This window comes from Canis lupus, chromosome 28 (assembly GCF_011100685.1).
Source record: "Canis lupus familiaris isolate Mischka breed German Shepherd chromosome 28, alternate assembly UU_Cfam_GSD_1.0, whole genome shotgun sequence".
Taxonomy (NCBI): domain Eukaryota; kingdom Metazoa; phylum Chordata; class Mammalia; order Carnivora; family Canidae; genus Canis; species Canis lupus.
In genome coordinates this window covers 12922164-12946744 of record NC_049249.1, presented here as the reverse complement: position 1 = coordinate 12946744, position 24581 = coordinate 12922164, and the positions used below count along the sequence as shown (strand labels likewise).

General features: G+C 42.0%; 2 protein-coding genes across 4 annotated transcripts in view; one reads left to right on the top strand and one right to left on the bottom strand.

The window, feature by feature from the left end:
* The window catches only part of DNMBP (dynamin binding protein), a 107413-nt gene extending 99724 nt beyond the window's left edge, over positions 1–7689 (top strand). For all 3 annotated transcript variants that reach the window (XM_038578505.1, XM_038578506.1, XM_038578507.1), the window contains 3 exons: positions 1391–1589; positions 3983–4530; positions 6069–7689. In XM_038578505.1, coding sequence (XP_038434433.1) covers positions 1391–1589; positions 3983–4530; positions 6069–6254 — 933 coding nt within the window. In that variant the 3' untranslated portion in view covers positions 6255–7689. The remainder of the gene's footprint in view (positions 1–1390; positions 1590–3982; positions 4531–6068) is intronic.
* An 11755-nt stretch (positions 7690–19444) lies between these two features.
* ABCC2 (ATP binding cassette subfamily C member 2) overlaps positions 19445–24581 on the bottom strand; it is a gene marked incomplete at its 3' end in the record, with an annotated part of 69317 nt that continues 64180 nt past the window's right edge. Inside the window, 4 exon segments of the mRNA NM_001003081.1 lie at positions 19445–20135; positions 21908–22074; positions 23058–23216; positions 24080–24223. Coding sequence (NP_001003081.1) covers positions 19937–20135; positions 21908–22074; positions 23058–23216; positions 24080–24223 — 669 coding nt within the window.

Below are 24581 nucleotides of genomic sequence, written 5' to 3'. Positions count from 1 at the left end.
GGCACTGTACAGATGAGCTGTCATCGTTAGTATTCATGGACTCGGCTCTGTGCACAGAGGAGCAGTTTCATAGGAGTTTAAATCTCTCTTCGTAACAGAGAATAAAGGCCATTGAGCTCTCTTGTCTGTCGTGGGCTCCTTCATTTCTTATTCCTGAGCACTGCTGCTGGTGCTGGCTACTGACTGCCAGTAGCTTTTTCACACTTGTTATGTACATCAGAACACCCTCTGAAAAGCATTCTCAGATCTTAGTCTATATAGTGAATGGAGTTTGTAAAGGATTAATATTAATACTTTTGACCAATTAAGGAAACTGATTTAAGGGTATGTTAACTTTGCAGGCTTCCCTGTGTTTGATCATGTAATTACCTGTTTGAACAGGTAATTATCTGATTCATGGCCAAAACATTAATGGCTGACTGTTTTTTTTTTTTTTAATCTGGATTTATATTCTTTTAGAACTCAATTTTTCCATATTTTGTAAAGTAGGATAAGATACACTAGATTATATGGGGCCATATTCGAAAAGATTATTGATCTCTTTTTACAGCATTTTTCTCCATGTAATCTCATAGACATTGATTTATATTTCCTTAAAAGGAGAATCAAATTTATTATTACTTTTACTTTTTCTGATTTTATTAATAATAATTGTTTTCATAGATGGGGGAGTCAAGATAAGGGAAGTCTCTTGTTTAAATTCATATAGCAAAACAGAAGATCTTGTAATATTACTTAGATATTTTGATCTTTTGGTGGCACTTTTTTTTAATTTAAGATTTTATTTTTAAGTAATCTCTATACCCTATGTCGGGCTCGAATTCACAACCCCGAGATCAAGAGTCACACACTCTACCGACTGAGCCACTCAGGCACCCCAAGTGGTACTTTTTAAATTTATTTCTTAAATTTTATTTATTTTTTGAGAGAGCAATAGAGCCAGAGGGCACAAGCCGGGGGAGGGGGGAGCAGCGGAGAGGGAGAAGCCGTCTCCCCGCTGAGCAGGGTGCCCTATGTGGGGCTCATTCCCAGGACCTCCAGGATCATGACCTGAGCCAAAGGCAGAAGCTTAACGATTGAGCCACCCAGGTACCCCTCCAAAGTGGCACTTTAATCACATTTTTTGGTCACAAGATAAACATGTGAAACTAAGTGTATGTTAAATTTCCTTCATAGCTAAAAGGCACTAACACATAAACTAAGACATCATGATTTTTTCCCAGCCACACGGACTGACTCAGGCACAAAAACATCTGGTGGGAGTAGCGAGTGGCAGGCTATCCTCACCCTCATTTCTGAGACTCGGACTGTGAGCTGGGATTACATATGGCCACTTGGATGGTGGCCAGGGTGGGCTTTTGTTGATCATATCTCTTGTGTTGCCTTTCAGCCAAGTTACATGCTACAGTCGGAAGAACTCCGAGCCTCCCTCCTGACGAGGTATCCCCCTGAAAAACTCTTCCAAGCAGAACGGAATTTCAATGCCGCTCAAGACTTGGATGTCTCGCTTCTGGAAGGTGACCTGGTGGGCGTGATCAAGAAAAAGGACCCCATGGGCAGTCAGAACCGCTGGCTGATTGACAACGGAGGTAAAGAATGTTAGATCTCAGATTACTGTAACTCTCAATGAGGAAAAAGTTATTTTTGGCTGTACCTGAATCCTATGCGGGCCAGAAAAAAGTAAGAGTCTTTGATTAAAGGGGAAAAATAACCTTATAAGTTCCCATCCATCCATAATGTCCAAGTCATTACCAAAACAAAACCTGTCTTTGGTTTTGTTTTTGTTTTTACAAATTCCAGAGAGGGCTCCATTACTTACCTTGCACCTTGTGGGACCTTGCCATGTTTTATGGCTCTTCAGGCAGCACTTACCTCCCACTGGGGCCCGAGCCCTCTCAACCTGTTCTAAATGAACCACGAAATAAAATAAGCTGCCCTCTTCTAAGTTCTGTAAATGGGTTTTGTGAGTGTGTGAATGAATTTAAAACCCGTAGGAAAGGATTCTTTGTTTGATTTTTGAGTTTTTTGTCCCATAACAGTTTTACCTCATGACTTTCAAAATAACTTACAGCTTTTTTCTGGCGGGGGTGGTGGCAGGGGTGGTGGGAGAGTTGTCAGGTATAGAATTTAAAGACAAGTTAAAAAGAATAAAACTGATCCATATTGTTTGTCCACAATTCCAAGAATCCAAAAAGCTTTGAAAAACAAAGTTTTTTTCCCCCCAAATTCATTTGCCACAACTGTCCCTGATCTGAACTTACTTGGTAGCAAAATCCAAGCAAGGTGTTGTGAGGCTTATAATTGTTAACTCATCTCTTTTAAGTCATACGTTATAGAAACATTAATGGGTTTAGTTATGAGGCGGTGACCCAGACCCTGCTGGGGATGTCATGCCATAGACAGTATATGTACTTGATTACTTTTCCCAAATTCAAAGTCTGAATTCCAAAACACATCTGGCCCTCAGCATTTTAAATAAGGACTGTGGGCCTGTATAATAAACATCCATGTTCACACCACTGAAGTGGAAAATAGTGACATTCTTAGTTTGAAAGTACTTTGTGGATTTTCCTGTTTGTCCCTTCCTACTTACCCAAAAGAATGGAGATTGGAAGTGGGAAAGGAAGACAAGGTGGAGGGTGATAGGCAGGGGAAGCCACTGATGGGTTCGTGGAAGGACTCCTAGTAAAGATCCAAGCTGTCAAGAAGCTGCTCCACCCTTGAGGCTTTGATCTACTCCATCCTGATGAGTGGTGGCAGAAAGCCTGATAATACTGTGTTAGGATCAGCTCGTAGACCCTCTAGCCCTCATCGTCTGCGCAGGGGACTTCTCATCATTCAGCAGAGGTAACAAAACACATTCAAGATGAAGACAGAGATGGCCCTTGCTCACCTGAGGTTACGTACTCTGGGTCCCTGCCTTAACAGATACTTTCTTAATATTAAAAAATGTTCCTGTAGATCAAGGATTTTAGTCTTTCATGTTTAAAAGTTTTAGCTGAGGGCCCTCTTTGTCATCATCTTAGGTAATTTATTCAAGTGAACATGTGCTGTGCATGTGTTGTGTACATACTAACTCCTATAAATCACTTCCTACCTTAGGCTCTTCTCACAGTATGTCCACCACGTTCCCACACCAGTGCTCCAGATGGGAAAAGGCCCGGCAGCTGTATCTGAGGGGCTCTGGCACTATGAGGATGGTTTTAAAATCCCCTTTTCTATACTCAGTGTGTCTGAACACATCCTTTAGATAAGTCTCTCCAAGCCTTTGTTTCCATGATGTAGACATCCTGTTAAATTTTCTTCATATGCTCATTCTCAAAAATGTGGTCATTTTTATCAATGTCCTCTTGAATCTCTTCGAAGGCTCCTGTCACTCACCTGTTGTGAGGCTGTAGCAAGAACACACTGGCAGGTAGCTGCAGAGCCACATTGTCTCCTGGGATCAAATGTCTCATTTTACTTCATGTCTCTCACTATTGACCTAGGTTTTTTTTGTTTTTGTTTTTGTTTTTTAAGATTTTATTTATTTGTTCACGAAAGGCACAGAGAGCGGCAGAGACATAGGCAGAGGGAGAAGCAGGCTCCCTGTGGGGAGCCTGATGCAGAACTCGATCCCAGGACCCCAGGATCACGACCTGAGCCAAAGGCAGAGGCTCAACCACTAAGCCACCCAGGCACCTTTGACCTAGCTTTCTATTCTTTTTTTTTTTTTTTTTTTAAAGATTTTATTTATTTTCTCATGAGAGACACAGAGAGGGAGGCAGAGACACAGGCAGAGGGAGAAGCAGGCTCCATGCAGAAGCCCAGTGTGGGACTCGATCTGGGTCTCCAGGATCACGCCCTGGGGTGAAGGCAGCGCTAAACCGCTGCGCCACCTGGGCTGCCCCGACCTAGCTTTTAACCATAGTTTTTTCCCTGTGGACTCCGCCCACCCCCCCTTCCATTAAAAGCTCTTTGTGTTGGTTTTTCCTCCCCGTAGTCAGCCAAGGCTTTGTGTACAGCTCCTTCCTGAAGCCCTACAACGCCCGCCGCAGCCACTCAGACGTCTCTGTTGGCAGCCACTCCTCCACTGAGTCGGAGCAGAGCAGCTCCTCTCCCAGGTTCCCACGGCAGAACAGCAGCGGCACCTTGACCTTCAACCCCGGCAGCATGGCTGTGTCCTTTACCTCAGGATCTTGCCAGAAACAGCCTCAAGATGCAACTTCACCAAAGGAACTGGGCCAAGAAATTCTCAGTGCTTCCTCAAACTTGGGTTGTTCTGAGAGCAGTCCTTCCAGATGCCCTTCAGACCCAGACTCCAGCCCCCAGCCCCGGTCTTGGGACTCTCCAGAGGCAGCCAGAGACATTAGCCAGCCCGCCCCTGCCCTCAGGGGCTACCGAAACTCCAGGCATCCAGAAATAGGTGGTTACTCCCTACCAGGGCGAAATGGGCAGGGGAAAGACCTCACAAAAGGATGTGCAAGAACAACCCAGGCTCTAGAAGACAAAAATGAAGAGCCAGAAAGCAGGGAGGCAGAAGGCAACCAGGTAGGTGCTCCTTGTCACCATGTGGGACACGTGGCAGCAGTGTTGTGTCAGCGGTGTAGGAGTGGGGGTATCTGAGGCGTGCCCGGGGCCTGCGTGGTGATCTGGGCTGAGCTCAGGGACAAATCTAATGACGCACACATGGAAACTCGTTCTAAGAGCGAGCACCTCCACACCTGCTGGGCATCTTCTTTTTTGACACTTCGGGGCTGTTTCCGGGCCCCTTCTGCCCTATTGTCGGGTGTTTACAAGGCATTACAATGAAAAGCTTTTCCACTCTGCCAACCCATGATTCCTCATTGTATAAAGTCTGCCATGTATCCTATCTATTTAGCTTTTTATTCAAATGGCTATATTTTTTCCCCTGGAATTTAGAAATAACATTCTGACTCCATTTCACTTTTGCCTATTCTTTTTATAATGGCCTATTTTTGTCTTAGGAATTGGAACATACCTTTTGTATCTTGAATGTTTTAAATCTGCATATTTTTTTTGTTTTTAATATTTTATTTATTCATTCATGAGACACACACTGAGAAGCAGAGACACAGGCAGAGGGAGAAGCAGGCTCCATGCAGGAAGCCTGATGGGGGACTCGATCCCAGGACTCCAGGATCACAACCTGAGCTGAAGGCAGATGCTCAACCGCTGAGCCACCCAGGCGCCCCTAAAACTGTGTATTTGAAAGTCACTTTCACATTCACGGCTGAGGAATCCCTGGTTCGCTCACTTGTTGCCTTCGCCCCCTCTTGTAGCAGGGAGTTTCCGTGTGTACAACATCTGTCTGTGAGCTCATCTCCAACAGGGTTGCTTTTGAGAGACTCAGACATGTGCTGATTTGTGGAGGTATTTGCCAAGTGCTGGATTCCAAAAGACCAGCTTTCATACGAGCTTCTGAGCTCTGTCCTTCTATGCCACGTTGCTCAGTGCTACAGATGAGCGAAGGGCATGTCCTTTCTCTGGTGACTCTGTTACTACCCACTGCCCAGGACAGAAATCCACATTCTGGGCCCATCAGTGGACACTCTTTCTAGACATGTGGAAGAGAAGATGGCCCTTTTTTATATTTGGATTTTGTTTAAAAAGCTCACTTCTAGCTTCATGGACTCCTCCAGGTCCTAAGAGTGTGTTTGCATCCTTGTGCACCCGTGGGCCTCACGGCTTCCCCTCCTGATCACTGAGCACCACCCACATGCCATATTGACTGAAGGTTCCTTCTTCCACTCTTTAAGGCAACTCTGAAAGAGTAAAAGGATATGAATTTTGGTTTTCTTTGAATCTGCCGTGTCTGTTTAGGGTAGCCACCAACCCTATGTCACTATTTAAATTTAAGCTAGTTAAAATGAAATAAAACTTAAAATTAAGTGCCTTGGTCTTACTGGCCATACTTGAAGTGCTTGATAGCCATGTGTGGCTAGAGGCTGCCATACTGGATAGGGCAGGTGTAGAACATTCCTATCACTGCAGGAAGTTCTGTTGGACAGTACTGCTCCAAGCAGTTTCCCATTTCCTGATAACTCACTTTTTTCTCCCTCTCATAGGTCTATTTTGCAGTCTATACCTTCAAGGCACGGAACCCAAATGAGCTGAGTGTGTCAGCCAATCAGAGACTCAAGATCCTGGAGTTTAAAGATGTTACAGGAAATACAGAGTGGTGGTTGGCCGAAGTTAATGGGAAGAAGGGCTACGTTCCATCCAATTATATCCGCAAAGCTGAATATACCTGAGCCTGTTCTCCTTCCCACTCAATCTGCTGCCTTTACCTTCCTTCTGTGGAAGGGTTCTGGTGGCCCCTGAGAGGGCACCTGCTCCTGGGACACAGGCCCTGTCTGCATTGTTTAACCATGGCACAGTGCTGCAGGGCACGAGATGAGTCTTGTTTTGTGCCATTGGATTGTCAACTTTGATGCTCTCTAGACTTTCTAGAATTTGAAATGGACCCTGGGGCTTATGAATGATTCAGTGACCACGAGAAGGCACGTCTTAGGTCAGCCTTTGGAAATGAGACATTTCCAGTCGGAAGACCAGTATCATATGTATGTGCTCCGGCAATAGAAGACGTTTGCATTGGTTGTATCATACTGAGTTTGGGGTGGTCCCATGCTCCACGAACAGATGACCAGAAACTGACTTGGATGAAGAGGACTCTCTGGGAGCCCTTTTAGATTGTGCCTCTGCATGTGGCAAGAAGTTTGTTAGATTGTACCAAACCTGGTGTTCCAGTGCTTCAGTGTTTAGCACACATTCACACATCACACCTACTCCTAATTTCTAAAAGTCCCTAAAATCCTACCGTCTGTAATCTTATTTATTTCAAATACTGCATTTCCAGGTTGGCCATGCAAAATTCCATTGTTTTCTCTTTTTAAAAAGCGTTTAGGGTCTCTATTTCCCTTCAACCTCTCTATGAAAGGTTCTCTTTCCTTTTAGGTCTACAACCATCTGCCCTTTTCTGTCACTTCTGCTTTATTGAGTCTGTGTAATGTCTCCTGGCTTTATACCCGCAACCCAGTAACTGATAGATTTCCCTAGGAGAACAAGATCAGAGCTCTGGCCGCCCCATGGAAAGTTTGTCCTACAGTGAGCTGAGATCAGTCTGGCCTGATGGCAGACTGGGTGCCTTTCTCCTTCATCCACACTACTATCCACAGATGCAGAAAGCATAATACACGTGTATTATATGAATTAGGATAAGCAGTCCCCAGAGGTAGCTTATCCAAAACTTGGAAATAAGCATTTTCTGTTTCACCACTAACCTCCATGCTCAGAGACTAGTCTAAGCCAAACAGATTCTAAAGTGCCTAATTGTACCTCCCTCTGGCCTCAGGAAGATCTTTGCTAATCTTTACAACAAGACTGTCCCCCTGAAAATTCTGTTTTAGCAGGGCTCTTATTCTTAAGTTCTGCCCCAGATATGAAGTCTACCTTGAAATAGAAAACTATGAATTTTGTCTTAAGGGAATTAAGAACACCTCATAGTCCCTGCTCCTTTATAGTGCACCTTTGGCCTTAAAATCCTGATGAATTGGGAGATACCTGTGGACCCCTTAGCTCTGCGGGTCAGTCAGAAGGCAGCAATGCGAGTCTTTTGTGAATAGTGTTTATATTTAGAGATGTTTATATTTAAGTAGGTATTTTATAAATAAAAGCATTTCTAAGGGCCATGAGTATGTTTTCTTGATTTCCCTCCATGTGTTTAGCCTGAACCTTATTGGATTTCTGAGGGTACCTTTTTGACTACTCAAAACAATGGCAAGATTCCAGAAAATGAGAGAGGCTAACTGAAGAAATTCAAGTCAAAAATTCACCTTGTCAAATATAATTTCAACAGAATTACTGTACCCTCAAAAGATAGCCCTGCTGCAGACAACTGCCTGTTTATTTTAAGCTGCTTTTGTACTATAAAACCCTAGCAGAACAGAAGAGCTGAAATTCTCTAAACTGGAATCCCTACAAGAAGGTAAGTAGAGGTGGAAACTGATGCGGTGGAGATTAAATAACAAGAGACGGAGTAGCAGCTGGGCGAGGCTGGGGACGGAAGGGGAAGAAGCAGCAGGAGCACTGGTGAAGGGCTGACAATGTGTGGGTAACCATGAAGCCTGATATTAAGGACTAGAAAATATGGTTGAATAGGTGGACTCTGGAAAAGAAACTAATAGGTCAGCTAGGCCAACTCTTATTTTACGGACCAGGAAAATGGGATCTAGTGACGTTGCAATTTCCCCAAGTCCCACATCAAGTTTTTGATGGATCCTGAATTTAAACTTGGGTCTCGGGTTCTCTAGCTGAGTCTTTACACCTTGTTCTGGAGCCAGACTGTCTGGCTTCAGTTACTTAAGAGCTTTGTGACTTTGGCAACTCCCCCAGCACATGCTTCAGCTTTCTCATCTAAAGTAGATGGTTATACTATCCGCATCATGGGTTGTTGTAAGGATCGAATGAGTTGGTACATGGAGAGTGCTACAACACTGCCTGATGCATAGTAATAAATTGGAGAGTCATGAGGTTCCCAATCAGAGAATTTAGTTTTGAGTCTGATAAACTGGTAGGTTCTTAGGTAGATTACCTATTTTAGGAAAGCTAAATGGTAACAGGATGATGAAGGAGGACAGATCAAAGGCAAGAAAATCTAATTAGTTGGAAAAAAGTTAACTACTTTGGGCATAAAATTGAGAGTAGACAAAAAGCATCCTGTAAAGACTGAAATCGAAGAAATGATGGAATCACTGGCAAAAGGGAAACTGCTGGGATGGGAGCAGGTTTCTGAAAAGATGAGTTTTGTTTTAAACACGAGATGTCTGCTTGTCTTGCTCCTGCAAGTGTGGCCTTCAGGCCAGGTGCATCACTATAACCTGGGGGCTGCTGGAAATGCAGGCCCCTCCTGAGTGTACCAACTCAAGATGATTTGTATGCACATCAAAGTTTGAGAACCATCTATCTCAAGGCAATTTTTTTAATGGACCTTTGTATTGTCAGAAAAGTTGAGAGTTACAAAAACCATGGAAGGAAAGGGTGTCAGATGTTTCAGATACAACAGAAGGAAATGTTATTGAAAATTTCTAAATCCTGCTTGCCTGCTTTCTTCCTCTCATGAATTTTCTCCCTTTCCTGTCTGGAAGTAGCTCTTCAGTTGTGCTTTTATCCAGGAGTCCTAGGAGAAGGGAGCAGTGGTGGCAGTTGCCACCTATAAAGGCCAGATTTCTGGCCTTCATCTCAGATTATTGACCTAACATCTCGAGGTTATTGTGAGAACCAAATAAGATGTATGTAAATTTTTGTGCAATGTGAGCTCTAGGAGTACATGGTTCTTATAAGGAATTAAGTTTTGTGCCACCTTGTTTTAATTAGTTGTGAAGCCAGGACTCTGTTTATGTGGGTGTTGTTTCGGGATTAGGAATACAAACCGGCCCTAGGAGAACACACTTGTTTCACTTGGAGGATCTGAGACCTGAGGACCCAGAAACCGCAAGGTGTATACACATCATCCTAAACGCTCTCTCTCTAGCTGCCACATACAACTTGGGGTTTTAAACTCTTCTCCCTATCAATACATTATATTGGTGGAGTTTTTACTGTAAAACCTTTGTTAGGTGCAGCAGAGCCCTGCTGTCTCACCCAGTCCACTGGAATTTTCTTGCAATGGTTACTGAAGATCAGTGTTGTATTTTGCATGTATCAAGAAGGGAGTGTTCAACAACAAACTGGGGGCCTTGCAAGCTGCGTAGGACTATCTATTCCTTCATATGACTCAGAAGTGACTCTCAAAGAGAAAGGAGCCAATTAAGTGTCTTCCCAGAGGTAAATTCTGGTGGTGTGGTGGGAGGGAGAGAATGTTCTGGTTAGACCAACAGCAGGGTGTCCATTCAGGCAACACCCATTGGGAACAGGCAGACACATGGGAAGCCACTGCAGAGCAGGGATGTCACCAAGGCACCGCCTGTGTACCGCCACGCCTAGGTGTCCCTGAGACACCTAGAGGGGTCGAGCTCCCAACCCTTCCCATGGCAGCCACTCCTTAGGTCCGGGGTCAGGGAAGCTGAGAGACAGCTGATCTATCCTAACCTCCTCTTGTCCTTGGAATCTCCATGTCTCACTTTAACAAGGGATCTTCCTACAGCCTCCAGAAAATGATGACACAGAATAAGATCTTTGCAGTTTGATAGAAGGGGTGACAGGCATGAGCATTGAAACCCATTTTCAGCAGGGATGTCACATAGTCCTCTACAAATTCGAAGAACAGGATTCACTGAAGACCATAAATTTTAAGTCAACTTCAGTTGGACAGTATTGGCAATTCTTTCAGAGCTTCTTGGACTTAATGGTGTTATATTGGTTTCTCAATACTGCTATAACCAATTACTACAATTTGTGGCCTAACACAAATGTATTATCTTACAATTCTGGGGGTCAAAGTTTCAAAATCAGTCTCACTCGTGGGCTAGAGTCACCATGTCAGGAGAGTTCATTCCTTCTGGAGGCTCCAGGGGAAAATCTGTTTCCTTGCTTTTCCAAGCTGCCTGCATTGGCTTATGGCGCCCTTCTCTGGCATCAAAGCCAGCAGCATAGTGTCTTCCAATGTCTCCCCCATCACATCATCATTCTGTGACCCTCCTGCCTCTTCTAGGGATCCTTTTAATTACACTGAGCTCAAGTGGATAAGGTCATCTCTATATACTTAATCATATCTGCAAAGTCCCTTTTACTATGTAAGGTAAATAAATCCTCATGGGTTTTGAGGATTAGGACATGAATATCTTTGGGGACCATTATTCTATCTGCTGCAGGTATGAAGCCACATCATATTTTTGAGGCAAATTATCTTTTTGAAAATGGAAACATGATCCAGTTCAGGATACACTAGTGATTCTGGAATAGGGGTCAGCAAACCTTTTCTGTAAAAGGCCAAATACAGTCTGTCACAACTCCTCAACTCTGCCATTGTAACCCAAAAGCAGGCATAGATAACACAGAAACAAGTGAGGATGGCTGTGTTTCAATAAATATTCATTTACAAAAACAGCCAGCCAGATATGGCTCTTGAGCCATACCCCTACTCTAGGTCTGGCTAAAAAGGATTTTGGTCAACCACTAACGCTGAAGTTAATGCAGGAAAATTAGGTCTTTTGGTGAAGGAAAATGAAAAGCTAGCAAAGGTGTAATTGGAACTAATAGTGTTATCAGCCAGGAAGATATCTATGGGGCTAGGAGGTGTCTTTATGATACCAGAATGTAAACCCGGACAAACCAGATCACAGTTAACCCGCAGATGGGTGCTAACAACAAAAGAGCCAGCAGGCAGTGGTGTTTGCACCAGGTTTTGGGAGAGAAAGCTGTTCTAGACATACAACCAGTGGATAACTTGACATGCTCTCCAGAAGGATTCCAACAAAGTTGTTTCCCAGAGAGGAGTGAGTGGCTGTGAGCTTAAGCAGCAAATATCCCGAAGATCGCTGCTGCAACAGAGCCTGTCCTTCACAGTGGAAGCCGGGAAGATGGTAAGTGGATCTGAACTCAGTGACAGTGGTTATCAGTAAGAATAACCAGAGGCTATCTCAGCAAGGACCAAGGCCTTGATTGAAGACAGGAGTTCTTATATTAGTTCATTTTTTTTAAGTTCAGTAAAAACCAAACTAGTCTTCCTGAAACTTTATTTTTCTGCTCATTTTTGCCTAAAAGAAATTCTGCCTCACATATACGGGTTTTTTTTTTTTCTTTTTTCTACTTCTTCCGTATGTAGTTGCTTTTTACACTGCAGCACTTAAATTCTACAGCATAGTCTGTTATTTGCCTATGAAGTAAAAAGGAATGCTATGGAAATGGAGTGCTTCTTACAGCCAATTCTTTTAGGCATTTTAATAATCTTTTACTTTAATATCTTCAAGCATCATAAAGGCTTCTTATTTTTTTTCATTCCAGTGTAGTTAACATAGAGTGTTGTAATAGTTTCATGTGTACACTCTAGTGATTCAACAGTTCTGTACGTGACTCGGTGATCATCATGGTACACGCGCTCTTACTCCCCTTCATCTGTTTCACCCACCCATCTGTATGTCGTCTTTGGAGAAATGTCTGTTCGTGTATTCTTCCCATTTTTACTTGGGTTATTTGGATTTATTTTATTTATTTTATTTTTATTTTTTTATATTGGGTTTATTTTAAATGTTGAGTTGTACTTTATAAAGAATATATATGGAATTGTATATATTGAATATATATATACAATACATTGAATATATATATATACATATACAATATATATAAAGAATTTTCTTTATATATTTTGGATACTAATCTGTCATTGGATATGTCATATCCAGTATCTTCTCCCATTCATTAAGTTGCCTTTCAGTTCTGTTGATTGTTTCCTTTGCTACATAGAAGCTTTTTATTTTGGTGTAGTCTCAATAGTTTGTAGTTTGCTTTTTTTCCCTCTTGCCTCAGGAGACATATATAGAAGAATGTTGGCTGCAGCTGATTCCAGAGGAATTACTGCTTGTGTCCTCTTCTAGGATTTTTATGGTTTCAGGTGTCACATTTATATCTTTAATCCATTTTTACTTTATTTTTGTGTATGTGTGAGAAAGTGGTCCAGTTTTCTCAACACTATTTGTTGAACGGACTTTATCCCATTGTGTATTCTTTCCTCCTTTGTCCAAGATTAATAGAGCATATAATCATGGATTTATTTCTGGGCTCTCTGTTCTATTCTATTGATCTTGTGTCTGTTTTGGTGCCAGTACCATACTGTTCTGCTTACTACAGCTTTGTAGTATATCTTGAAATCTGGGATTATGGTACCTCCATTTTTGTTCTTTTTCAAAACTGCTTTGGCTATTTGGGGTCTTTTGTGTTTCCACACAAATTTTAGGATTGTTTTTTCTAGTTCTGTTTAAAATGCTGTTGGTATTTTGATAAGGGATTGTATTAAATCTGTAGATTGTTTTTGGTAGTATGGAACTTAACAATATGAGCATGGAATATCTCTCATTTGTTTATGTCATCTTCAATTTCTTTCACCAGTGTTTTATGGTTTTCAGAGTACAATTCTTTTCTTCCTTGGTTAAGTTTATTTGTAGGTATTTTATTATTTTTGATGTAATTGTGAATGGGACTCTTTTTGCATTTTTTCTTGTTTTATTTTTAAAATTTAAATTCAATTAATTAGCATATAGCGTATTATTAGTTTCAAGGGTAGAATTTAGTGATTCATCAGTTGCATATAACACCCATTGTTCACTCCATCAAGTACCCTCCTTAATGCCCATCACCCAGTTATCCCATCCCCGACCATCTCCCCTCCAGCAACCCTGTTTGTTCCCTATAGTTGAGTCCTTTATAGTTTGTCTTCCTCTCTGATTTTGTTTTATTTTATTTTTTCCTCCCTTTCGCTATGCTTTCTTAAATTCCATGTATAAGTAAAAATCATATGGTATGTCTTTATCTGACTTACTTCACTTAGCACAATATCCTCTAGTTCCATCCATATCATTGCAAATGGTAAGATTTCATTTTTTGATTGAATAATATTCCATTGTAAACATATACCACATCTTCTTTATCCATACATCAGTCAGTACACATCTGGGCTCTTTCCATAGTTTGGCTATTGTGGAAATTGCTGCTATAAACGCTGGGATGCAGGTGCCCCTTCAAATCACTATGTTTGTATCCTTTGGGTAAATATCTAGTAGTGCAATTGCTAGATCATAGGGTAGTTCTATTTTTAGCTTTTTGAGAAACCTCCATATTGTTTTCCAGAGTGGCTGCACTAGTTTGTATTCCCACTAGCTGTGTAAGAGGGTTCCCCTCTTTCCAATTCTTGCCAACATCTGTTGTTTCCTGAGTTGTTAATTTTAGCCATTCTGACTGATGTGAGGTAATATCTCATTGTGGGTTTTTAAAAAATATTTATTCATGAGAGACACAGAGAGAGAAGTGGAAACACAGACAGAGGAAGAAGCCGGCTCCTCAAGGGGAGCCCAATGTGGACCCAATCCCAGGACCCCTGGATCACACCCTGAGCCAAAGGCAGATGGTCAACCACTGAGCCACCCAGGCATCCTCATTGTGGTTTTACTCTGTGTTTCCCTGATGCCAAGTGTTATTGAGCATTTTTTCACATGTCTGTTGGCCATTTGTATGTCTTTGGAGAAATGTCTGTTCATGTCTTCTGCCCATTTCTTGACTGGATTATTTGTTTTTTGGGTGTTGGATTGGATTGTTTCTTTAATTTCTCTTTTTGCTACTTCATTATTAGTATATAGAAATGCAATGGATTTCTGTATATTGATTTTGTATCCTTCAACTTTTCTGAATTCATTTATCAGTAGTAGTAGTAGTAGTGGTGTTTTTTTTTTTTAAAGATTTTATTTATTTATTTGACAGAGAGAGCCAGAGAGCTCAAGCATGGGGAACAGCAGAGGGGGAGGGAGAAGCAGGCTCCCCACCGAGCAGGGAGTCCAGTGTGGGGCTTGATCCCATAACCCTGGGATCATGACCTGAGCCAAAGGCAGACACTTAACTGACCGAGTCACCCAGGTGCCCCAGGATTTTCTATGTATGTTATCTGAAAGTATTGAAAATTTTCCTTCTTCCTTTGGATGCCTTTTATTTCTTTTTGTGGTCTGATTGCTGTGGCCAGGACTTCCAGTACTATGTTGAATAAAAGTGATGAGAGTGCACATACTTGTCTTATTCCTGACCTTAGGGGAAAAGCTCTGTTTTTCCCCATTGAGTATGTTTGTGGTGGGTTTTTCATATATTGCCTTTATTATGTTGAAGTATGTTCCCTTTAAACCTACTTTGTTGAGGGTTTTTATCATGAATGGATGTTGTACTTTGTCAAATACTTTTTCTGCATCTATTGAAATGATCCTATGGTTTTTATCCTTTCTTTTGTTGATGTGATGTATCACATTGATTGATTTGTGAATATTGAATCATCCTTGTATCCCACCTCATCATAGTGAATGATTTTTTAAATGTATTGTTGGATTTGGTTTGCTAATATTCTGTTAACAATTTTGGCATTTACGTTCATCAGAGTTATTGGCCTGTAGTTCTCTTCTTTGTGGAATCTTTTTCTGGTTTTGGTATCAGGGTAATGTTGGCTTCATAGAATGAATGTGGAAGCTTCCCTTTATCTTCTGTTTTTTGAAATAATTTGAGAAGAATAGGTATTAACTCTACTTTAAATGCTTGGTATAATTTTTTTTTTTTAAGATTTTATTTATTTATTCATGAGAGACACAGGGAGAGGGGCAGAGACACAGGCAGAGGGAGAAGCAGGCTCCCTGCAGGGATCCCAATGTGGGACTCAATCCCGGGACTCCAGGATCAGGCCCTGGGCTGAAGGCAGCGCTAAACCACTGAGCCACCCAGGCTGCCCTATGCTTGGTATAATTCACTTGTGAAACCATCTGGTCCTGGATTTTTGTTCCTTGGGATTTTTTTTTTTTCAAGATTTTATTTATTTATTCATGAGAGATACAGAGAGAGAGGAGAGACATGGGCAGACAGAGAAGCAGGCTCCATGCAGGGAGCCTGATGTGAGACTCGATCCTGAGACTCCAGGATCATGCCCTGAGCTGAAGGCAGACACGCTTAACCACTGAGCCACCCACGCATCCCCCATTGAGTTTTTAATGAAGAGTTTTTGAACATTGGAAACTCTGGACATACAAAAAATAAGAAATTATTCCTCGTAGGAATAGGCTCATAGTTTAGTAGGGAGACCCAAACAAAATAATAAATTATCTGGGAAATATTTTTAATTGTCCCAAATTCTGGTAAACTTAAGCAGAAAGAAAGTTTTCAAATGATAACAGCTCACTACTCTCTGGGAGATGAAGAAAGCCCTATTTGAGTCTTTGAACCCAGGAATGGTGCTCAATATCACGCAACATCACTAGCCCCTGGTGCTAGAGCCCCCACCAATGGAGAATAGCTGTGACTGTCACAACTGCCATCACCAGAACAGATGTCTCTGCCTCTGTGTCCCTAGCATCTGAATCAAAATCTGGTGTTGATGTATCTGATTAATGGAAAGACTTTTATAGGCAGAAAGGAATGGGACAAGGAAGTTATACTAGCAAAAAGCAGATTGATTGTGGCAGAGTCACCTTCCTTTAGGGGATACAAGGGTCTGACAGGCAGATTACCTCAGTAATGTTGATCAGAGAATTCCTGATTGACTGCTTTAAGATTCGATTCCTGGGAAAGGCTGAAACTATAAAGTAGGTATTAAGTCTCAGCTTGGTGGCATGAGGCATAGTATAAATGACCCCATTTGAGGCTTTTTGTCTCTTTTTTTTAACAGCCATTAGAGGAAATGTGATTGGACCAGATGTTTGAGCGCTTTGTTTTACCATATTCAGGATTTTAACTTTACTCTGGATTGCCACTGAATGAAGGATTTAAACAGACGAGTAACCTGGTCAGTTTTGCATATTTGATCCCCCTGATAGCCATGGGTGGATATACTTAAGAAAAATAACACAGGAAGCAGGGATACTTATGCCATTAGATTTATGAGATAAGGGATGAGGGTAAAGAAATAAAACCTGAAGGGCCTGGTGGCGGATGTGGTCTGAGAAGAAAAGGAAAAGTTGAATGATGCCCAGAGTTTTCATTTGGTAGGACTGAGTGGATAATGAGGTCATCACTGGAGGAGGTAGGAAAGAGGAAAAATCTTTTGAGTAGAGGGAGTAGAAGTGTCTGCCAAAGTAGAGTGAATTGAGTGTCAGATGCCTGAAGGATATCCAGGTGAGACTATCTATAGGCAGTTGAGAATCATAGAGAAACTGGAAGGTCAGGAACCCAAACGTAGGATTATTTTAATCCTTCAGGGGCAAGTGAAAGTAGGAAAGAACATTCATAATATAAGTGTCCCAGAGTGGGGATTCAGTTAGCCAGGGTCTGGGCCAACAAGATTTGGAATGGGAGGAGTCACCACCAAAGTTTTGAATCCAGGCTGGTTCTGGTTCCCACCACCTTCACTGGATGTTAGTCATCACTTCTGAGAAAAGAATGACCTTTACCTTCTCTTTATCTGCATCAGTAGGAGTAGTTAGGTCAAAAACCCTCTCCCATTAAAAGAAAAATCATTGGACCAAATCAGCAAATTGTTTTCTGGTTCTGGCTCTGCCAGAAATATCCATGTTTTGACTTGGATATTATAATTTTTCTTAGGCATGTGCTTATCTGAAAAATAAGAGACTTTAATTGGATGATCTCCAAGGGTTCTATCAGTTGGGTTAGTCAGGAGACAGAAACCATACATTATTTTAATAGTACCACATAAAGAATTAAGTGGGCATTGAAGAAAGGGCCAGAGGAAAATAAGTATCAGAGCTAGCACCTTCCAGAAGTAACTGTCACCATTAGGGCTAAAGAGAACAAAGAGAGAGAGAGAGAGAGAGAGAGAGTTCTGCATTTCAACAAAACATAGGAGGTGCCCCACAGAGCTAAAACCCAGGCTTCTGGGAAGGTGTGCTGCTAGTGTCTCTGAGGAGCATGATGACCCTGGTTTCAGGAACACTGTACAAACAGAGATCCGTGCTGCTGCCTGTAGGACCTTTGCTGGAGACAACTTTCTTAGGGTGATGCTGATGGGAACAGAGCAAATAGGAAAAATCCCTTCCTCATCCAGTCTTGCAGCTATTATATGCTTCCTGCAGGAAGTTTCAGCCTCTGAGCATCTAATAGCTAAAAAGATGAATATAATAAATATAATAAAATATATATTATACAATATATAAATATAATTTCATCACTGAAATGGAAGTAAATACTGAACCCAAAGTAATGTGAAACAAAAAACTTGGAAAATGATTATCAAAGCTTAGGGTCACTTCTGAAACCTGAAGACTTTGACCTTTGTTGACAATACAGGATGCCAAGATAAGAGATAAAGCCAATGCCTGTCAGGATGGACAGTATAATAGGAGACCCTGTGTTAAACCTGGACCCAGAAGGTAGATAAACCTATATTTGTAGTATATAGGTAGATAAGGAATAAACCCTGCCATGCAGGAGTCAACAAGGCAACGTGTCTATCTCCAACTTGACGTTATGTCAAGGGGAGGTATCTCCCTTCAGAATTTGTAAACCACAAGTTGGTTCTCATCCAAAATTATGGTCTGAAGTCATGCTAACTGTATGGTTTGAAACTCCTAGTGGAGAATTTAATTCAAATTGGTTCTGGTTAATGCCTCGAAGTGACAGGCAAAAGCTTTCCCAGTTCCATTTAGGAGAGCTCAGGTTCAACTCAGTATTTTACCTGTGAGCATTCTTTGAAGGCTAAGGAGAGTGAGCAGCTTAGTTAAAATTTACAAGGCATACAAAGAAATAAAGCACCATGAATAAGAACAACCAGGGCAAGAACAACTCAGTAGCAACCAGGGAAACATAAAACCTCAATGAGATACCAATTCATACTCATCAGATTGACAAAAAGTGTATTAAATTGGCATTACTAAGTTGGCATTACCTAGTATATACATGTAAACAGGTACAGACACCCCATTCCTACATTATATCCCTAAAGAAATTCTTACACATATATCTCAGAAGTTATCAGAATGTTCCTAGCAGTATTATACATAATAGGAGAAAAAAAAACCCTAGAAATAACCCTACTGACCAACATTAAAATGGATATATTATGACATATTCACACACTGCCATACCGCAGAAGTGCAGAATGAACCAGCCTCACTACATGCATCAACATGGATAAATCTCAAAAATAATATTGAAAAAAAGCCATAGAAAAACATGTCAAGTATGAGTCAGGCAAGTTACATAAATTAAAAAAGGTATATCTTGTTTAAGGGTACATACCAAGTAGTAAAACTAAAATGAAAAGCAGGAGGATATCATTATCACAAAATTCAGGTTAGTTATCTCTGGGAAGGTAAGTATGAAGGAGATAAAATTGAAGTGGGATCATCAAAGCAAGATTGGGGGTGGTCCGCTGTAGCTGGATATAACAATCCTTCTTCAAAAATGTATATTTTACAAACTTCTGTGTAGTATCTCTCACAAAAAAATAAGGAATGATCTTATAGTCCTTTTCCAGCCCATGGGACCTACTGTCAGAACGATGTGCTGTTCACATTTTCAATGCCAGCTTCTTTGGCCATCAAATAAAAGGGGCCCGAATTTCTCAGCAGTTCTTGAGGGCTGCCATACTCTACAATCTTCCCATTGTCTAGGACTATTATCCTGAAACAAAGGAGAAAGAAATGTCTTAGCAGCATCTAAAATCTTGGCATTTATAAGAACAACCAGGACTAAGTCATGGTATATTCATTGATAAGAGGCTACAGAGCAGTGAGAATGAATGAACCATGGCTGTCTGCATGAACATATATAATGCTAAAGAGTCAAGCAGTAGAAGAATATATATAGTATAAGTCCATTTACAGAAGTTTTTTTTTACAAATATATATTGTTTAAGGGAGCCTATTCTCTCCAAACAGCTTCCAAGATTACTGGTGTTACCCCCATTTTTAATGTAATATGTCAGAGTTGGAAGAAGTAGAAAGCTTCTAGTCAGAAGTCAGAAAGCTTCTTGCTTGGGAACAGCTGTTGAGAACAGCTGTTGAGCTGTTGAGTAGTTGAGAAGATCTCTGGTTAATATCAGCCTCTCATAGCTCGGGCCGCCACCTCCCCAAACTCAGTTAATAAGTAAACACACAATTGCCCATTTTACCCTCAAGTCCAGTTCCCTTAACTGAGTTGGCTTTCATTAACTTCATGTTTAATTTTGGACAAATTACTTGAATTCTCGGTTTCCTCATCAGTAAAATGAAGGTGGTTCAACCTTTAGCTGTAGATATCCTACGGCCAGTGTTATTACTGTTGTTCAAGGGCTTGGTCCCATCTGTCAAGCTGTCCCCCACACTCACTTGTCACTGTCCATGATGGTGTGTAGCCTGTGAGCAATGGTGATAGTCGTGCAGTGGGAGAACTCCTTTTGGATGGTCATCTGGATGAGGTGATCGGTCTCTAGGTCCACCGCAGCAGTGGCCTCATCCATGATCAGAATCTTGGATTTCCGAAGCAGAGCCCTGGCCAGGCACAGTAGCTGCCTCTGCCCTATGCTGCAGCCCAATGGAGCAAAATGAGTATTAGCCTCTGAAGAACCAAGGCATAACACATGGGATGGGGTATGTATGCACACGCATGTGCACTTCTCATGTTCTAAACCAGACTTTTGAAATCCCTACTTAATTCCCTCAGAATGAACACCTAACAGGAAAGGCTAAGACAATGTTTTCTACACTCTCGTCTACCACAGGTTAATTTTAAAATTCATGTATCTGGGCCCCACTCTTCCCAAGCATAATGGGGAGGACCCTAGGGATGTATATTTTTAATAAGTACCCCAGGCAATTTTTATGTTTAATGAGTTTGGAAAACCCTAGCCTGGAAACAGTTCTTTGCATCACTAGGTGATATTCCAGCACATCAATAGCAATTTTAAAATAAGATTGGATGGCACCAAGTTCACCACAGCAGTATTTGACCTGACACCATTAATATAGGGTGACACTGCATCAGAATGCCCCAGTGGTATTTCTTAGGGGCCTTAGCAAACCCATTCATTATTTTAATGTGTAATTCTAGTCTAAAGGCTAATTATTTGTTCAAGGCCTTCTGCCTTGATTAGAGACATAGCTATCTAATGAACATGATGTCTTGGTGTGAGATGCAATGTATGTGGAATTCGAATATGCTTGTAAAATGCAAATCGCTTTAATTTGCTAAAAGCCAGTAATGAAGGCTGGACCTCTTACATAAAGAAGCTTTGGGAAATGATGTGAAGGAAATATTCGGGAATCTGCTAATTGCTCTCTCCTGCTGTGGCCATTAGGGAACATATTAAACAGAGGGTGGCTAAAGTTCTGTAATTCTCTGTAAGAAAATTTCTGTAGGAGATGAGAAGTCACCCATGATGAAATTCCAGTTTTCTTTTGTAATATAAGAACAGAGACCCTGCAAAACTGTACTTAAGTTGAACCGAACTTTGGCCTGGCTCTGTCCAGCTGTTGCCAAGGTGCTGGTCTGGCTTTCAACTGCTGTCTCTCTCTGAATGACCTGTCTCCCATCACTCACCAGAGAAATGCAAGCTTCAACACCCCCAACCCAGGTCTGAAATCAAGGGCCTGGTCATGCCAATTTAGGTGTCTCCCAGCATGGACAGAAAAAGATGGTAGGATTTGTGGTTCTCACAAACCAGAAGTGTCAAGGCCCCCATATCACATACTGCCAGAAGGGCCCACACAACCCCTCACATCTATGCATTCACCACATGACATTATTTTGCATACAATCAATACATATTTGTGGACCGAATGGACTTTTCCATATACCTAAAGACACACTTAAGTCCTGCTAGTTCCTAGATCTGTTGCTAAGAGAAAACAAATGATGGCATTCTATACCAAGGCTTACAAGTGTTCCCTGGGACTATACAGTGAAGTCACCAGGGCCCCTGAATCAACGGGTCCATCTCCCCAAGTGATTCTAGTGTGTAGCCTGATTAAGAATCAGTGCTCTAGGAAGCACTTCTTAAGCTTTAATGTACACATACATCACCTGAGAAGCTTCCCAAAATGTGGATTCTGATGAGTAGGTCTAGAATCAGAATGCATTTATAACAAGTTCCCAAGGGAAGCCAGGGTTGCTGGGCCTCCCTTCTGTTCTGAGCTTCATCAGCTCATGGTCCATACCCTGTCTACCCCTCTGAAGGTCCTCAGGCTTGGAGTAATTCTATACCACATACTACCTAGCACAAGGAACAGAGCAGTAGTCTCCCCCCCTCCCACCTCCTCCCACTGACTGTGAGGGAAGGTGGGTTATGAAACATTACCTAAGGTTGTCACCAGCCTCTGCCACTTCGTGGGACAACCCCAGTTGCAGGCCAGCCACAAATGTTTTGAGGTGAGCCAGCTCCAAGGCCTTCCAAATCTCCTCATCTGAGTAGTGGTTAAAAGGGTCTAGATTCATCCTCAGGCTTCCAGAGAACAGGATGGGATCCTGCAAGTCAAGTGAGGCTAATGGCAAAAAGGGGTCTGGCAGGTTTTTGTGGCCCGGACAAAGCAGATGTCAGGACTGGCCTGAGATGCAAAGCTAGTTAGTGGTCAAGCTCTTGCAAAGTTTCCTCACTGAAGACTAGTGGAGCTGCCACAGGATTGAGAGGAGTTCTTGGGTTTTTTTTGTTTTTGTTTTTTTTTCATTTTGAGATTCATTTATGGATTTCCAAATTTGCCTCTGCATCTCTTAAGAAGGTAAGAGGAATATTCCACATCCCCTAGTGGAAACTCATGGTGTGGAAGTGGAGCAATCAGCGGGTGGGCAGGGGAAGAGACAGTACAGTCAAAGAATTTATTAAGCTTTTGAGGAAGCTGGAGAAAAGATTACATCAAACAGAGCAAACACCAGACAAACCAAAACCACCACCAGAGACTTGGCTACAAGAGCAAAGGAGGAATGGTTCTGATGAAGACCCACATACTGCATCCCTCCAACGCCCCCCACCAGCCGATAAGCCTCCAAGGCTTATTTGGTAGGGTCCAGAGAGGAAGCCAAAGGGAAGCCTTTTTTGCTGATGCACTAAATGTTTGCTGGCAAAAACCTGCAGCTAATTCCCTCCCCTATCTTTTAACCATATCAAATGGGGGGAGTATAAAGCTTAATGGTTTCAAGCTTCAGCGGCAAAACTGCTAATGTTGATTGCAAAGGTCTTGCAAATCTAGGATGGGCTATAGAAATGCTAAATAATCATCTGCTCTATTTGACTTCTGTTATGTTGCTGCCACCTAGTGGTTAGATACCGGCAGTCACACAAGCACATTACCACAAAATGCCAGTTATTTTTGTAGGTTCTGGAGAGAATGTGTCTTAGGGAACTAGCTTAGGTGTCCTGCGTAGACTGCAGAAATGACATTGTTAATTGAATGTATATCAAGAAGAAGATGCATGTTTCCTGCTGCATGCGCAGAGTAAGTTCTAGAGCTCACCTGGGGGATGATGGTCAATTTTTCTCGGAGGTCATGGAGCCCAATGGAAGCAATATCTACCCCATCAATGATGATCTGACCACCTGCAGCCTCTAGGATTCTGAAGAGGCCATTTGTCAAGGATGACTTCCCAGCTCCTGTTCTGCCCACCACACCAATCTGTAAATACAGTTTCTTGCACATTAGTTCACCATGGACTTCTCTGGGGGAAAAAATTTAGCTTGGGGCTTTCATAATCCCAGATGGAAAGAGGCAGTGATCGGCTACCTCATCTTTAAGTTATTCAACTGATTTTGGTTTTGGTAGGGGGAAAAGTGCCCAGATGTCAGAAAAAGATGCCTTCTCATTCTACCTTCTCAATTGTTGGTTGCTCAGAACTACAATGACCATTGGAAATGGACATATCAGCAGCTGTTGCTATAATTTTGACTGGATAATATAGGTTTTTGAAAAAAAAATCTTTGTTTAGAAGTAAGGAAAACAGAAGGATCGGGCCTCACATCAGTTGAGAACCTCATCAGCTGGACCTCAGTATCCTTACCCAGACTTTTTATTTTTTTACATTTTTTACATTTTTTTACATTTTTACATTTTTATATCAGATCCCAAGTCCTAAGAGAACAGAAACACCAGAGGAAGGTGCAGGACTTTGCAGACCAGAGAACTAAGTCATTCTGTCTGTTGGGACCACCTCCGTATCGCTGTTCTCCCCCGTTCCCTCCCCAGGGTGGCTGCTTCCAGACTTCTCTGCATGTCATGGCCCTTACAGGAAATGAACCCCCATCAGCCAGAGAAGATAGTGCTGCCACTGTGCGAGCACCAGTGTCTGTTAGAGCCCTTGTGGATATCCTGCCCTCTGCTGGTGGCACTGTGTCCCTACACCTTCCCAGGGCAGAAGAAGGGCCCTGACTCTCTCACTCCCTGCAATGATGAAAGCAGAGTCCAACTGCTTTCCACCTCAATGTCCAACTGTGTTCTTATCACAAGGACCCACATTCAGGCCTTCCTTCAGATCCACCTACCTTCTCCATGCTCCTAATATCACAAGTGATCCCTCTCAGTACAAGATCCAGTTCAGGCCGGTACCGCACTTGGTAGTTGTTAAACCGAATCTCCCCTTTGCTGGGCCAACCTGGGGGAGGTCTCTTATCAGTCACCCAGGGTGCCTGACAAAGAGACAGCAAAAAAGTGCTTTACAGGGTGGCAACTCATTGAATAATCCCAACAGGACTCATGTCACAGACTAGAAGGATAGCAGTGTCCCAGTCACCTGTGTACATCTGCATTGACTAGAATTAATTAGTCTAGTACTTCCATAAGGCTCCTACTCTATTCAATTAAAGAAACCCCATTCCATGATGTTGCTCTGTGGACTTCCAGAACGAAAACACCATTTAACTTGGTGCATTCCAAGACCTGACCTCCCCCCAAACCATTTCCTATTCTAAGTGTCAAGAAATTGGGTTGAGTTAGAGTAAGGCAAACTTTAGGAGAACCTTTATGACTCCACATGAAATCTCTAGA